Source organism: Geotrypetes seraphini, chromosome 8 (assembly GCF_902459505.1).
Source record: "Geotrypetes seraphini chromosome 8, aGeoSer1.1, whole genome shotgun sequence".
Lineage (NCBI taxonomy): Eukaryota > Metazoa > Chordata > Amphibia > Gymnophiona > Dermophiidae > Geotrypetes > Geotrypetes seraphini.
Window position 1 is genome coordinate 99713890 of NC_047091.1, and position 17141 is coordinate 99731030.

Consider the following 17141-nt stretch of genomic DNA (forward strand, 5'->3'; position numbering starts at 1 on the left):
CACTCATTCTGGCAGGAAAAGAATGGATTATCTTAGTTGAGCACTGCATCTGCTTTTTGTGTTCATCTGAAAATCATGCATAACAAGACCAGTAAGAGACACCAAATTAGTCAGACCCTCAGTGTCTGATGACTGCTTCAGAATAAATTTGGGTGTGACAAGGTTTACTTATTTAAAAACACATGCACACAAAAATGTGAGGCCTTTGTACTAGATCTGTCTATCTCTCTAATCCTAGAAAGTTGATGTGGGGCGACATTTAGAAAGGCTGTATATATGGGAGTTGAGGTCCCAAGTTCTTCTAGGATCCTAAAACTGGTACTGCTGACAGACACTGTTCTAAAATACATGGAAAAATGGATGTTTATCACCGGCTACTCATGGTATGAGCATCCATTTTAGAAAACAGAACATCTGAACTAAGGTTACTAGATGTCTGGGAAAACCTGGACATGTCCTCTTTTTAGAGGACTGTCCGAGCTCCTGGATGGACTTTCCAAAACCTGGCATTTGTCCAGGTTTTGGAAAGCCCCGACGAGCTCTGGCTGCATCTGGAGGGCCTCAGCATGTGTGGATGACGTCACACACATCTGCACATGCTCCAGGCCCTCCAGACGCAACTGGAGCTCATCTGGAAGAAGAGAGGAGGCTTTGTGGGGGCATGGCTGGATGCAGAATGTGGCATAACTGGGGGCAGGACTGGAGGCGGACTGGGGCAGGGTCATGTATCTGGTGTTTCCTGGAGAAAAATATGGTATCCCTAATCTAAACTTTCAATGGGGTAAAAAGGAACATGAATGTCTACATCATGAAATGGGAACATGAATATTTATGTGCTGGAACCTAGATGATCATGGGAGCCATTAACAAACAAAAATTTTATATCTCCTGCAGCTATCAGAGCCTGGTATCTCTTGCGAGTTTCACTTTTTGTTTTTTTTGGGAGGACCAGGAGACATCAACCACTGGCAGATTAAAAAGGTGACCTCCACTAATCTCTCCAACGCAGCACTGCTTAATAGGAGCACATTCTTGTCATTCTCCTGAAATGGAAAAAGAATGTCTTATCTTTGGGGCCAACCCTAGTCCTGCCCAAAACAAACCCAGATCATGCCTCCTTGCCCTATGGATGTTCTTCAGTTTTAGATGTTCATATCCCAGCTTTGCCAAATTAGAAATGTAGACATTCATGTAATATGAACCTCTAAATGCTGGTTTATGGATGCCTAAACACAAGTAAGGTTTCTAAAATAAGCACCTTTGTGTGTTAACCAGAGCTTGGGCACAGTGCTTAAACTATGCAACTCATATATGAAGACAAGCAATTAAAAAAAAATCCTCATCTTATAAGTGAGCAAAATCCTTAAGATTTGCACCCTCAGATTTCCTAAGAAATAGCACAAACTTCATGCCATTTTCCTGATAACCCTATTTGACAATAACTAACTACTGTTCATTTTTCTATAGTAAATTTGAAATCAATTTACATTGTGAAGAAAGTTCCAAAAGGGTTGTGCTGCAGTTTGTAAGTATATTCTGGTGCATTTTGTTTTAAATGAAAAGCATACCAACTGATACAGTGATGTTGGCCATCATGCATTCTACCCTGGTTCTGGGAGCATCCAGGGGCCCAAGACCACCTCCTATGCAGAGCTTCAGCTGTGAAAAGTAAGGATACCCTCAAATTTACTGCTACATGTAAATCTGTGCCCACTGGCACCCATGCGGAGTGTCTCACACACCCTGAGGTTTACATAAAAATTGCCTTCTCTCAGTGTTTGCTTCTTTTTTTCCCCCAATACTTTACATATTTGGCAGTTGCAAGTTTATGTAGTGAATTCAATCAACATCTTTTAAAAAAGAACACACTTCAATGAACCCACTCCTACCCTAGAACGGTTCACTAGAACTGGCTGGATATCATTGACCATGTCCCAATAGTGCTATGTAGGGTGAGGGAAAATGGTGTTCTTGTTGAGTGTGGAGGGGCAAGGAGATTTGTTTTGTGGAAACCCAGTTAATTTAATCCTTTCAGGCACATTTGCAAGGCAGACTCTGCATCCTTCCCACGGATAATTAGGTCACAGGTCCCTCTGTTCTCGTAATGGTCTCCTAAGCTCTATAGTGGTCTTCAGAGAAAGGCTGGCAGTCCATTTTCTGGGTAGCTTGCTGAAAATAAAGTGTCCACTTCTACCCCTACCTCCAACAAGTGTATTAAAACAAAAATCTCTCTCTATATATTAACAGCCTTAAAAACTCCACAGAGAGCCCATCAATAGAGCAGTAATGTTACCCTCGTCAATATCTTCCTTTCTGCCTTGGCTGTCAGAAGACATTTTCTCACAACTTCCCTGCCTTCTTCCTATCCTCGGATTACCATCTCCCACTCCAGCCCAAACCCCAGTCTTCACTTTCCATTTCCTTATACATTACAGTCTTGTGTTGGTTGAAGGGGGAGGTGAGTGGAGCAGAGAGGAATTTCCCTCCCTTCACTAAAAATATCCAAACCAAAACTAACTTCAGCAGAATGATAAAAACCTTGCCTATTTTGTCCCTAAATACAAAATCTTCTTGCATTCAGAAAAGGAACTGTAGATTCCAAAACCCCTTTATAATAACCCTTGCTGTTACAAGTGCCAGGGTGGGTGCTCTATAGAGCATTCACCTCTGCAGCACTTCTCTTAAGGAGCCCTCCTTATAACATTTCCTGCAGCCAAAGGTTTCCTATAAAAGGGGAAATCACTGAGTTGTCTGGGTTTTTTTTTTCTTTTATTAGTGGCATGCTAATTCCAGCAGGATGGGCTGGGGTGAGATCAGTCAATGATAGCAGATTCTCCAATATGCTATAGCCTTATGAAACGGAACATTCCATAGCAAAGTTTGTGGTTTAAAATACATAAAGTCTCTGTTTTTCTTCATTCTGTTTGTTTTTGTTTTTTTTTAAATATTCTAAAGCAATCAGCCAAGTGTGTGGTTAAGAGAGAGAAATCCATGGTGGCTGGTGCTACGTGTTAGATATTGAATATGTGATGTTGCCATCTTTGTCAATGTAGTATGTTTTCATTGCTTCATGTTTTGGGTGGGCTGGGTCTCTCTCTGTGCTCTGGCTATTTAAATCTGTTTGAGGCAGCGTCCGCTCCATGGAAGTTTTGCTTCCTCTAATTTGCTTGCCCGTTTTGACATTAGACAGGCTGCCCTGAACTCCAACCTTGTGACTTAACCGCCTTTCTGAAACACTCCTATTGGTGTCAGGGGACAAGTGTTGGTCAGGACCTTTGTCACTCCTCGAAACAGTAGGTGCCTCAGCTTTATCTCTCTTTGTGGGGCTTGCAGCCTTCTTCTCTGCCTCTCCCTCCTCCTCCTCCAGGGTCAATTCAAACTGGAACTTTTCAGAGTTAGCGCCTCTATTTGCATCGGTTGCTTCTGGCTGTGGGGATGGGCTCTGTGGGAGCATACTTTGGTACCACTCACGGTTGTCTTCCAGAGCGTCCAGGATCTCTTGTGCATCTGGGTGCACCAGGTCTGCCCAAGTCTCCCACAATGGATGTACAATATAATCAATGAAGCCCACCTGGAAAGAAAGGAACAAGTGAATCATACTCTGCAGCACCACGGTCACAAACATATATATATATATATGCAGAGGAAAACTGGGAAACTTTCAGTCTTCATCATTTTAATTCTATAACACAAAGCCATCTTTATATTAAAAGCACAATTCCAGAGAGTGCATGGCTATGATTTACAGATCCCCCAGAATGCGAGGGGACAGAATGAGATGACTTTGGACCTCAGACGTTAAAGTAAAACACGTTTATACAATACATATTTGCTAGAGCTCAGCCCGCCTCCCCATCTCACACACAGACACACACACAGACCTGTGACTTCTCAACAGATGCGTTCTGCCTATCACACATAGGACTGATCTCTATTCCCTTCTCGCGCTCTCGATCCCCCTGCTGGAAGAACTCCACCACAATGCGATCGGTCCACTGTCGATAAAGCTCTAGGGGCTTGGTGGGGTTGCTCAGATCAGAACAATGCACTATATTCTGTAAAACCTGCCACAGAAAACTCAGTGTTAGTACACAGAGAGGTTTTTCTTTTTTTCTCAATACCTTTATGTATAACAATTTTTATTGAAAGAATCATTTGATTATACTCTTAGAAAACCTCAGTAAAACTGTTCTATAAAAAGAAATCCGGGTTTTTCACCCAGAGAGAATTTTTATGGTAATATGATTTCTGAAGGAAGTTGTGCAGGTGTCCTAATTTTAATCAAAGCAATCATCAGTGTTAAAAGTCCAAGGCAATTGACACTAGGACAACAAATTTTCTTTTAAAGATTCTTCATGTCTCTTCCTCACCTGGATGCGATCAGAGTAATTGTCCAGCAGTAGAACACCTAAACTTGTCACTTTCTTTGTCTCCACCATGGTCTTCAAGTCAGCCAGGAGGCTCATATGTTTGGACATGTCTGTGGCTAGCACCTGAGAGGCGAGAAGGCCCATGATTAAAGCTCATGGCAATAAAGGAAGTTCTTACCTGTAGTTCTTACCATTTCAAGATATGTGGCAAACAGGCATATTGTATCACGAGAATTGTCACAATATCTTCAAGAATTTCATTCTCAACAAGGTCTAACTGTCAGCAGGAAAGAGATGCAGTAATTTGATGCTTAATCTCAATGCTCCAAATGTCTCTAAGACCAGTTTTTGGTTTTTTATTCATAAATCCAGATATCAATTTATACCACTGTGCGGCCTGGTGTCCCAGGAAGTCCACCTGAAAACACAAGAACTCTAGACTATATTGATTATTAAGATTTTTCAATTCAGGGAACCCTGCCTGAATGGCCTGCTTCAGTTGTAACCATCTATAACTTTGTGATTTATTAAGCCAAATTTATGTTGCAACTGTGAAAAATCAAGCAGTTTACCATTAGAAATAACATCGACCAAAGTTCTTATAATACTTCCAGATGACCTTAAATCCACCTATTTGAATCTTGGAGTTAAGCCATATAGTTTGATTTGTTGATTTATGTATAGAAACAGGTGTTAAATTATTCACAAACCTTAAAGTTTTCCATGTATCAACTAACACTCTATTTTCTTTATATATCCTAAGCATTTTGATACTAAGAACATGGTTTAATCTCACAGGAAAAATAAGTCGCCATTCCAACCACAACCAGTCTGGAATATTTTCAATGGCCTTGGCGCAAAATATAGGCTTGGTGATACCTATAAAAATTGGGAAAATTTACCCCCCTTTCCTAATTGACTTTTGCAAAGACACTAAAGCAATTCTAGGAATTTTACCAAGCCAAACAAATTTTGTGAGAATACAATTGCTTTCACCCACTACTTATGAGGAATTTAGGAAACATCTGAAAACACACCTGTTCCTAAAGTATCTAGACAACTGATCCTCTCTTCTCTCTCCCCTCTATAGCGATTAACTTGTTCTATTGATCACTCTCTCCTCAAAAATGGATTTCCTGTCCTATTAACCCTCTTTCTTCCTCCCCTCTTAAAGTCAATCAATTTGTACCTTTGCTTAATCTTTGTAAACCGCATAGAACTTCACGGTATTGCGGTATATAAGCTGTTATTATTATTATTTAACTTTTTATAAAAGGACCCCTGAAAAAAAACTGGTATCATACCCATTTGGTAACAAACCACAGGCAGTATCATCATTTTAATTGTTTGGATTCTTCCCCACTTTCATTGTGTCTTCCAGTGTATTTTTTATCCAAATTCCTAAGTATTTTATTCCATCTTCCTTCCATATAAAGGAAAATGAGTCAAACAAACCTTTTGTACAATGTACATTGAGTGGAAGAACTTCAGATTTATTCCTATTAATCTTATATCCGGAGAAATTTCCAAATTTCTCTATTCAAGGAAGCATGGAATGGTTGTTTCAGGGTTTCTCAAATAAATAGTTTGTTGGAAAATCATGTGGCTCTATCCTATGATACTATATTATTTGGAATGTCAATGAGGAAGAAAAGTCAAATTTCTGCAAAGAATAAGCTATTACTTATTATGACAGGAGCTGTCATTCAGCAGATTACATTTAATTGGAAAACTTAGAATAGATTAAATTATAGTTTTTGGTGGAATTTATTATGTCATATGTACAAGATGGAAAGAATGTTAGCCTTGCAGAAAGGTAATTTTAATAACTTTCAGGAGGTTTGGAGGCCATTAATAGAATATTGTAATGAGTAATTATTGGATTATCATTTTTCTCTAATAGGTATAATTGCAAAGTATGGGGATGGGATTTCTGATTTGATATTAAATGATTAGATTAATAGGACAGAATATATAATATATTATATGATATATGTACTACATATGAATTAGTAGGGTTGGGAGGGAGGGTTTAAATATTATAATTTAAGTTAAATTGATAGAGAATTAAGTGATATTGTATAAGTTCAAATGTTATTTTATGATACACTTGTTGTAAGATGTAAAATGAATAAAGAATTTTTTTTAAAGTTACGTATGAAAATAAAACTTATAGTTTTGAAGAGGCAAGTAAATTAAAAGAATTTATAGAAAAATATGAAGTGCCAATGAACACATAAAAGGAAATGTAAAGAAGAGGATATATGTTATCTGTTGAACATATTTTCTTTTAAGAATACTGATATTTTATTTTTTTTAATGATGCTGAAGAGAGAAGAAAAGATTTGTTATAATATTCAGAAAGTCAGTTAATAGTTCAAATGACTTTAATAAAAAAACTAAACTGGACATTCTAAGGATTGCAATAACCTGGTTTTGCCTGAAGAGAAGGGAGCGCTGTGTACTACAATGAGTGAAGCTGAGATATAAAATGAAAATGAGCTTTTGTCGATGACAACCACTTTCATGCAGCAACTGGTTTTGGAGTGCTGTCTGATGTCTTTATCATCTGGATGTGGACCTACTGCTACCTATATTAATATATTAGTGGCCTCATTTGCTCTTATTATTGAAATTTGGCTTCTGTTAATGTTTAAACAAGAAAAGGATTAAACAAAAAGAATACAGCTGGTGTTATAGAACTTGCCTTTCATTAATGCCATAAATAAAACTGTAGAATTGCACACTGTACAGTTCAGACTGAAATCAGTGCGATTTCGTAACTCTGCACAACAACATATGTTACCATAGTAAAGTAAGTTAGAATGTAACCCCAGGGCGCTTTTAAGCAAAGAGCACAAACATATATACAGCTCTTAATGAAGAAAGGAAATGGGGGGGGGGGGGAAGACTCTAAATGTTGTTGAGTAGGTTTGATGAATATGGCAAACTGAAATTTAGAAAGAGTGTGAGTCTGTATGATACGACCTGCTCTTTGAAAGTTGTCATATGTTTAAATGAAATCAACAATGAAAAACAGAAGTTAGAAGAAAAGAAGAGAATTAACATGGAAGACGGCTTTTGGAAGAAAATTGGACAGATTATTTTTGGCGGGACAATAAAGCACAGTTACTTACCGTAACAGGTGTTATCCAGGGACAGCAGGCAGATATTCTTGACTGATGGGTGACGGCACCGACGGAGCCCCGGTACGGACACTTTTAGAGTGATTGCACTCTAAGAACTTGGAAAGTTCTAGAGACCGCACCGCGCATGCGCGAGTGCCTTCCCGCCCGACCCCGACGCGCGGTCCCTCAGTTAAGATAAGCCAGCTAAGAAGCCAACCCGGGGAGGTGGGTGGGACGCAAGAATATCTGTCTGCTGTCCCTGGATAACACCTGTTACGGTAAGTAACTGTGCTTTATCCCAGGACAAGCAGGCAGCATATTCTTGACTGATGGGTGACCTCTAAGCTAACAAAAAGAGGGATGGAGGGAAGGTTGGCCATTAGGAAAACAAATTTTGCAAAACAGATTGGCCGAAGTGTCCATCCCGTCTGGAGAAAGCATCCAGACAATAATGAGATGTAAAAGTATGGACTGAGGACCACGTAGCAGCTTTGCAGATTTCCTCAATAGGCGTGGAACGGAGGAAAGCTACAGATGCTGCCATAGCTCTAACTCTATGGGCCGTGACCGAACCTTCCAGTGTCAGTCCGGACTGAGCATAGCAGAAAGAAATGCACGCAGCAAGCCAATTAGATAGCGTACGCTTAGAAACAGGACGTCCCAATTTATTCGGATCAAAGGACAGAAAAAGTTGGGGAGATGATCTGTGGGGCTTAGTACGGTCTAAATAGTAAGCTAAAGCCCGCTTACAGTCCAAAGTATGAAGAGCCTGTTCTCTGGAATGGGAGTGAGGTTTAGGAAAAAAAACAGGCAATACAATAGATTGGTTGATATGGAACTCAGAGACAACCTTAGGGAGAAACTTTGGATGTGTACGCAGAACCACCTTGTCGTGATGGAAGACTGTGAAAGGTGGGTCAGAAACTAGTGCATGGAGCTCACTGACCCTCCTGGCAGAGGTGAGAGCAATAAGAAAAAGTACCTTCCAAGTGAGAAATTTGAAAGAGGCAGAAGCCAAGGGTTCAAATGGAGGCTTCATCAAGGTGGAGAGAACCACGTTCAGATCCCAGATCACAGGAGGTGCTTTGAGAGGTGGTTTCACATTGAAAAGACCTCGCATGAATCTGGAGACCAGGGGATGAGCTGAAAGGAGTTTCCCCTGGACCGGCTCATGAAAGGCCGTAATGGCACTGAGATGGACTCTGATGGAAGTAGACTTGAGACCAGAATTCGACAGAGAAAGCAGATAATCCAATAGAGTTTCCACTGCAAGAGACTTGGGATCATGATGATGAAGGAGACACCAAGAAGAAAACCTCGTCCACTTCTGATGGTAACATTGTAGAGTGGCTGGTTTCCTGGAGGCGTCCAAAATGGAGCGAACAGGCTGAGATAGGATAAGATCAGTTGAAGTCAGCCCGAGAGATACCAAGCTGTCAGGTGTAGGGACTGCAGGTTGGGATGGAGGAGGGTTTCCTGATCCTGTGTAAGCAGAGAGGGAAACAGTGGAAGTAGAAATGGATCCCTGGAACTGAGTTGAAGTAGAAGGGAGAACCAATGCTGTCTGGGCCACCGTGGAGCAATCAGGATCATGGTGGCCCGTTCCCTCTTTAGTTTGAACAAGGTCCGAAGCATGAGTGGAAGCGGAGGGAAAGCATAGAGGAACAGATTGGACCAATCCAGAAGAAAAGCATCCGCCGCCAGACGGTGAGGAGAGTAAAGTCTGGAGCAGAATTGGGGCAACTGATGATTGTGAGGAGCTGCAAAGAGGTCCACCTGAGGAGTGCCCCATTGGGCAAAGATGGACTGTAGGGTCGATGGGTCGAGAGTCCATTCGTGGGGTTGGAGAACTCTGCTGAGCTTGTCCGCTAAGAAATTCTGTTCTCCTTGAATATAAATCGCCTTCAGGAATAAGCTGCGAGTGGTTGCCCAAGACCAGATTCTCTGAGCTTCCTGGCATAAGAGGCGAGAGCCTGTCCCACCCTGTTTGTTGATGTAGTACATGGCTACCTGGTTGTCTGTGCAGAGTAGAAGGACTTGAGGAAATAGAAGATGTTGGAAGGCCTTGAGGGCATAGAACATTGCCCTGAGTTCTAGGAAATTGATGTGATGCTTCTTTTCCTGAGGGGTCCAAATGCCTTGAGTTTGGAACTCGTTCAGATGGGCTCCCCATGCATAAGGGGAGGCGTCGGTGGTGATGACCAGTTGATGAGGAGGCAGATGGAACAGAAGGCCCCTGGAGAGATTTGAGGATGTCAACCACCATTGCAGAGACTGACGAAGAGATGATGTCACAGATATGTGTCGTGAGCAAGAGTCTGTCGCTTGAGACCACTGGAGAGCCAGGGTCCATTGAGGAGTGCGCAGGTGAAGACGTGCCAGGGGTGTGACATGAACTGTGGAGGCCATGTGACCCAAGAGAATCATCATCTGCTTTGCAGAAATGGAGTGCTGGGGCAGCACCTGCTGACAGAGCGATTGGAGGTTGTGAAGACGGTTGTCCGGTAAGAAGGCTCTCATCTGGACAGTGTCCAGCACCGCTCCAATGAATTGAAGTCTCTGTGTAGGAAGAAGGTGAGACTTGGGTATATTGATTTCGAACCCTAGAAGTTGTAGAAAAAAGATGGTCTGGTTGGTGGCCAGAAGAACAGTTTGAGATGAAATGGCCTTGATTAACCAGTCGTCCAGGTAGGGAAAAACCTGAAGGTGGTGGGAGCGCAGAAACACTGCTACCACGACCAGACATTTTGTGAACACTCTTGGAGAGGAGGCAAGACCGAAGGGGAGCACTCTGTATTGGTAGTGACAGTGATTGATCATGAAGCGAAGGTACTGTCTGGAGGCCGGATTGATTGGAATGTGAGTGTAGGCCTCTTTGAGATCGAGAGGATAAAGTGTAGCTAGAGACAGCATCTTGAATTTTTCTTTGACCAAGCATTTGTTGAGGTCTCGCAGATCTAGAATTGGTCTGAGGTCTCCTGTCTTTTTGGGAACTAGAAAATAACAGGAGTAGAATCCCTGCCCCCTTTGATCTAGAGGAACTTCCTCTATGGCGTTCAGAAGTAGGAGGGATTGAACCTCCTGACGAAGGAGGGCAGATTGAGGAGTGTGCAAAGCAGACTCTTTTGGTAGACTTTGGCCCGGAAGGGTGTGAAAGTTGAGAGAGTAGCCGTGGCGGATGATGTTGAGGACCCACTGGTCCGAAGTGATAACTTCCCACCGGCTGAGAAAGAAAGAGAGTCGTCCTCCTATCGGTTGAGGGAGGAGAGGAGATGTTGGAACGCTGGCTATGCCCTCGAGGATCAAGTCAAAAGGGCTGAGTCGATTTTTGTTGAGGAGGCTGCTTGGCTGGCTGTTGCTGCTGAGGTCTAGGCGTTTGCCGCTGTTGTTGACGCTGCCTCCTAGGTTGCTGAGTGGTAGGCTGCAAGGGGCGAGCCACAAAACGCCGCTGATAGGCCGACTGCTGTCTGAATGGCCGTGGAGGTGGGGGTTTCTTCTTGGTCTTAAGAAGGGTATCCCAGCGGGTTTCATGAGCCGAGAGCTTCTGGGTCGTTGTGTCCATAGATTCTCCGAACAGCTCATCCCCTAAACATGGGGCATTAGCCAACCGGTCTTGATGATTAACATCAAGCTCGGAGACTCTGAGCCAAGCCAAACAGCGCATGGCTACAGACATGGCTGTTGCTCTTGAGGTAAGCTCAAAAGTGTCATATATAGACCTTACCATGAATTTTCTGAGCTGGAAAAGAGATGAAGAGCATTGATGGAAAGCCTCACGATTCCCCACAGGAAGGTACTGCTCAAAGGAAGCCATGGTGGTAAGGAGATGCTTTAAATAAAAAGAAAAATGAAAAGCATAGTTACCAGAACGATTAGCAAGCATCGCATTTTGGTAAAGTCGCTTACCAAATTTGTCCATGGCTTTTCCCTCTCTGCCAGGAGGAACAGAGGCATAGACACTAGCTCCTAAGGACTTCTTGAGGGTGGATTCTACAAGGAGAGACTCATGAGGGAGCTGTGGTTTATCGAACCCAGGAATAGGGATCACCTTATATAGGGAATCCAATTTGCGGGGAGCTCCCGGGACAGTAAGAGGAGTCTCCAAATTCTTGTAAAAGGTCTCCCTCAGGATGTCATGTAAAGGGAGTTTCAAGAATTCCTTTGGAGGCTGGTCAAAATCAAGAGCGTCTAGAAAAGCTTTGGACTTTTTAGACTCAGCCTCCAAAGGAATGGAAAGAGAGTCACACATATCTCTTAAAAAGGAAGAGAAAGAGGTGGAATCAGGCTTGGAGGAAGTGTCCTGAAGAACAGGCTCGTCTTCCTCTGACGAACACTCCCCTTCTGACAGAAAAGGTTCTTCAGAATCGCCCCACAGATCAGGGTCTCGAATATGGGGACCACGGTCCCGAGACTCCGGGGTGGACGGTTCCAGGTGTCGGGACTTACGCACCGACTTACCCGACCTCATCGACGCGGTACCGGGTGATGTTATCGGTTGAACCGGAGCCGAAGTCTGTACCGATTGGTGATGAGACCTGGGCTCCGGTGCGAGGACAGGCATCGATACCGATGAGGCCGAGTGTACCGGTACCGAAGGAGTGGATGGAGACAATACAGATTGTTCCACAATCAGTACCGGTTGCTCAGTGGGGACCGACACCGGAGGGCTCGGTGTCAGGAGAGCTGGAAGGAGTTGTTTGAGCTGGTCCCTCAGCTGCACCTGTAAGATGGCCGCAATGCGATCATCGAGGGAGGGCACCGGTACCGCTTTTTTCTTCTGCGGTACCTGCGGTGCCGCTCTACGCCCCGGAGATGAGGAGCCCGATGTCGAGGGACTCACCTCAATAGGGGCGGAGCGCTTCCGCTGGCGCCTCACGGTCGGCAGGACTGGACTCTCTGCAATGGAGACCGGAGGACGTTCCAGCGGGGAAGGCTTCTTAGCCGGCTTACCTGCATGCTGCGATGCCGACGCGGTATCGCGTGGCGTCGATGAGGTGGGTGCCGATGAAACAGGTACCGAGACCGGTGCCGAAGACACGGGGTCGGACATGTCGGTGCCGAAAAGCAGTCTCTGTTGTATTTCTCGATTTTTGAGAGTCCGCTTTTTCAAAGTGGCACAGCGGGTGCAGGTGGCGGCCTGATGTTCCGGACCCAGACACTGAAGGCACCAGTTGTGTGGGTCTGTAAGGGAAATAGGCCGTACACACCGCTGGCACTTCTTGAACCCGGGCTGGGGGGGCATGAACGGAAAAACGGCTTCTGCCAAATCGAAGGCCGAGGCCTCGATGATGGCAGTAGGCCCCGCCGGGGCAAATCAAGAAAACTCGACAAAAATAAGAGTTTTTTTTTTTTTTTTTTTTTACAAAAGAAAGAAAAAGGAAGGGCAGAAAAAACCCGAAAAAGTTTACGCGAGCGGGAAGGCGAATGAAAAAAACTTTCAACAGCCGTTGAAAATGCGACTTCTTAGCTCCGCGGAAACTAAGAAACTGAGGGACCGCGCGTCGGGGTCGGGCGGGAAGGCACTCGCGCATGCGCGGTGCGGTCTCTAGAACTTTCCAAGTTCTTAGAGTGCAATCACTCTAAAAGTGTCCGTACCGGGGCTCCGTCGGTGCCGTCACCCATCAGTCAAGAATATGCTGCCTGCTTGTCCTGGGATAATATGTAATAGAGTATTAAAAGCCATATATGGAGTTTTTGGATACAAAAGTAGATATTGATTATATAGGATACAGGGATTTTATGGTCAATATAGAGATTATAAAATAGGATTTACTCTCTGAGTATTTAACATATGAAGATTTTAATATATAATATATAAGCATTATTATTTTTGAAAAGGCAAAACGCTGATATATGCTGCATACAAGAGACCCATTTATCAAATAATGAATCCATAAAGCTAAAAGGTGATTGGGTCAAGCAATGTTACTTTTCTGCAGCAATAGGAAAAAAAGCTGGAGTTGCAATATTAATAAATAAAAAATGTTCCGCTTCATTTAAGTTTAAGGCAGCTGATCCTTTAGGAAGATGGATATATATAGAAATGGACATGGGAAATACCACCATGACGCTTTTCAATATATATGCCCCTAATTCAAATCAAAATGAATTTTTTAAAACTCTGCAACAGTTGATTCTTCCACTGGCTACTTCAAATTTAATAGTGGCAGGAGATTTCAATGCTGTGATGGATCCATTGATAGATAAAAGCCCGAGAAGATTTATAAAATCATTAGGTCTTGACAATTTGGTGCAATCTTGTGATTTAAAGGATATTTGGCGTATACTTCATTTTGATGGTCGGGAATTTTCGTTTTGTTCACAAGTCCATAATTCTTTTTCTAGAATAGATTATATTTTTGTTTCTAATCAATTAGTACATCAAGTCACACAGGCTGTCATTGATCCAATTGTATTATCTGATCATGGTGGAGTGTGGATTGAAATTAAAATAATAGATCAAAATATAAACAGACCTATATGGAAATTGAATAATACATTGCTTGCAGATAATGACTTTTGTACAAATCTTATAAAAAAAATAGAAGAATATTTTCAAATTAATGATACAGAAGAAATTTCCATAGAGACTTTATGGGATGCATTTAAAGCATATATTAGAGGACAAATTATTTCTTATTCAGCAATGAAAATAAAAAAAGAAAAACAACAATTTATAGAATTAGAAAAATTAATAAAGTCTCTAGAATCAAAATTAATTGAAAAATGGGATTATTTGACACAACAAGAATTGTTAAAAGCTAAAGGTAAATATAATGAAATTTCTTCAAAAATCATTAGAAAAGATTTATTTGGAAATTCGAATAAGGCGGGAAGATTGCTTGCAAATTATCTCAAAGCAAAAAGGAAAAAAAACAAAAATAATTGCAATTCAAAATGAAAATAAAGAAATGTTATCTCAAACTAATCCCATAATAAAACAATTTTTAAAATTCTATAAAGATTTGTATTCTTCCGAGCCCTATTCAGAAAAGGAAAAAGATGGTATAGAATTTTTAAAGTTAATAAATGGACCAAAGATTCCTGAACATATAAAACGAAGTTTAGAAGAACCAATATCCTTAAAAGAGTTAGGTACAGCATTGAAGTCCCTCAGAGTTGGATCCGCTCCAGGTGGAGATGGTTATACAGTAGAGTTTTATAAATCATTCCAAAACATCATAATGCCCTATTTATTAAAATTATATCAGAAACAACTAAATAAAGGTTGTATTACAGGTACTATGGCTGAATCAATAACTATAGTTTTACCTAAGCCAAATAAAGATCCTACTTTGGTATCAAACTATAGACCTATTTCTTTAATAAATGTGGATGGAAAAATTTTAACTAAGGCAATAGCATTAAGATTGGCTAAAGCTCTCCCTTTCATTATTGATATGCATCAAACAGGTTTTGTTGCTCAAAGACATTCGTCTCATAATACTAGATTGGCACATCACATGTTATATTTGACAAAATCCATCAATGACCCAGCATTCTCTATTTCATTAGATGCGGAAAAAGCTTTTGATAGAGTGGAATGGTCCTTCATGTTTCAGACAATGGAATGGTTTGGTATAGGATCCGGTTTTATACAAATAATAAAGGCATTGTATAACTCCCCTGTTGCTAGATTATATATTAATAATGATTTTTCAGAAAAATTTATTCTACAAAGAGGGGTTAGACAAGGATGCCCACTATCTCCTTTGCTTTTTGATATCGTTTTAGAACCCTTGTTATTAGCTATAGAACAGATAAAGGAGATAGAGATAGAGAATATAAATTATCAGCATATGCGGATGATATATTACTTTATTTGAGAAATCCGGAAACAACCATTCCAAAGCTACTCGAACTGATTGAAAGATTTGGAAAATTTTCAGGATATAAAATAAACTGGAATAAATCAGAAGTACTTCCACTCAACGTACATTGTACAAAAAGTTTATTTGACTCATTTTCTTTTATTTGGAAAGAGGAAGGATTAAAATACTTAGGAATTTGGATTACAAAAACTATAGAAGAAACTATGATAATCAATGAAAAAAATTTATTATAAAAAGTGTCAGAAATGTGTGAGCAATGGAATCCTTTGTGCATATCTTGGTGGGGGAGAGTGCAAACTGTAAAAATGATGATTTTACCAATAGTTTGTTATCAAATGGGTATGATACCAATTTTTTTCCAGGGGTCTTTTTACAAAAAATTGGATAAAATATTAACAAAATTTATTTGGCTTGGAAAAAACCCCAGAATTGCTCTAGTATCTTTACAAAGACCAATTGAGGAGGGAGGGGTAAATTTTCCAAATTTTTATAGGTACCATCAAGCCTATATTATGCGTCATGGTATGTATTGGATCCTCCCAGAACCCATTGAACATATACCAGATTGGTTCTGGTTAGAATGGAGATTAATGTTTCCTTTACGTCTGAGTCATGTGATAAGTATTCAAATGCCAAGGTTATATAAAGATCATAAAATATTAATGGATACTTGGAAAACTATAAGATATATAAGTAATCTAACTCCTATTCCAATAACTAAATCAACGACTCAAACAATATGGCTTAACCCAAAGATCAAAGTTGGCGGTTTTAAAATTATCTGGAAACATTGGATGATGGCTGGAATTCGTATTTTAGAAGATGTAATAAATAAAGGTAAACTGCTTGAGTTTTCACAATTGCAAAATAAATTTGGTTTAAATAAATCACAATATTTCAGATGGTTGCAATTGAAGCAGGCCATTCAGACAGGGTTCTCTGAATGGAAAAATCTTAATAATTATCATAGTATGGAATTCTTATGTTTTCAGATAGATTCCATGGGACACCAGGCCGCAATGTGGTATAAATTAATATCTGGATTTATACATAAAAAAAAAAATGGTCTTAGAGATATTTGGAGCATTGAGATTAAGCATCAAATTAATGCATCTCAATGGCCACGACTTTGGTCTTGGAGGATAAGATGTACAATGTCAGCATCTATGAGACAAACTTGGTTTTTTATTTTACATAGAGCTCTATGGACCCCTACACGTTTACATAGAATTGATAGCTCTAAGTCTAATAGATGCTGGCATTGTCATCTAGAAGCAGGGACATTAGATCATCTTTTATTCTATTGTCCATTCATATTAACATTTTGGAAATCAATTTGGCCCCAAATAAATAGGATGTTAGAAAATCCAGTAGCCTTGACATATGATACAATTCTATTTGGAACTACAATGAGAGCCCATAGTCAAATCTCATCAAATAACAACAAACTTTTATTTATAATGACTGGAATAGCAGTACAGCAAATTACACATAATTGGAAAAATTGGGACAGATTGAACTATAATTTCTGGTGGAACTCAGTTTGCCATATATATAAGATGGAACATGCATTTGCAACACAAAAAGGATATATGAATAAGTTCAAGAAGATTTGGGGACCATTAACAGAATATTGCAATATTTGAATTTCATTTTCCCATGATAAGAAAATAGTATAAAGAAGGAGGGGGGGAGGGGTTAAGGGGAGGGAATTATTCTCTTTATCATACATTATAAATAAAATATTATAATAGATGATATTCTTACATGAAAATAACGTAATAAAGGGAGGGGGAAAAGGTTCATATTTA

At 40.7% G+C, this 17141-nt stretch overlaps 1 protein-coding gene across 3 annotated transcripts in view; it reads right to left on the reverse strand.

Moving 5' to 3' along the window:
• Positions 1–558: 558 nt before the first annotated feature.
• The window catches only part of PDE4C (phosphodiesterase 4C), a 707892-nt gene continuing 691309 nt past the window's right edge, over positions 559–17141 (reverse strand). Inside the window, exons 15-17 of one of the 3 annotated variants that reach the window (XM_033954582.1) lie at positions 4371–4493; positions 3882–4064; positions 559–3571 (exon numbers count right to left, since the gene is read on the reverse strand). In XM_033954582.1, the coding sequence (XP_033810473.1) occupies positions 3005–3571; positions 3882–4064; positions 4371–4493 (873 nt within the window). In that variant the 3' untranslated portion in view covers positions 559–3004. The remainder of the gene's footprint in view (positions 3572–3881; positions 4065–4370; positions 4494–17141) is intronic. The other 2 variants (XM_033954585.1, XM_033954584.1) reach the window with 2 other exon arrangements.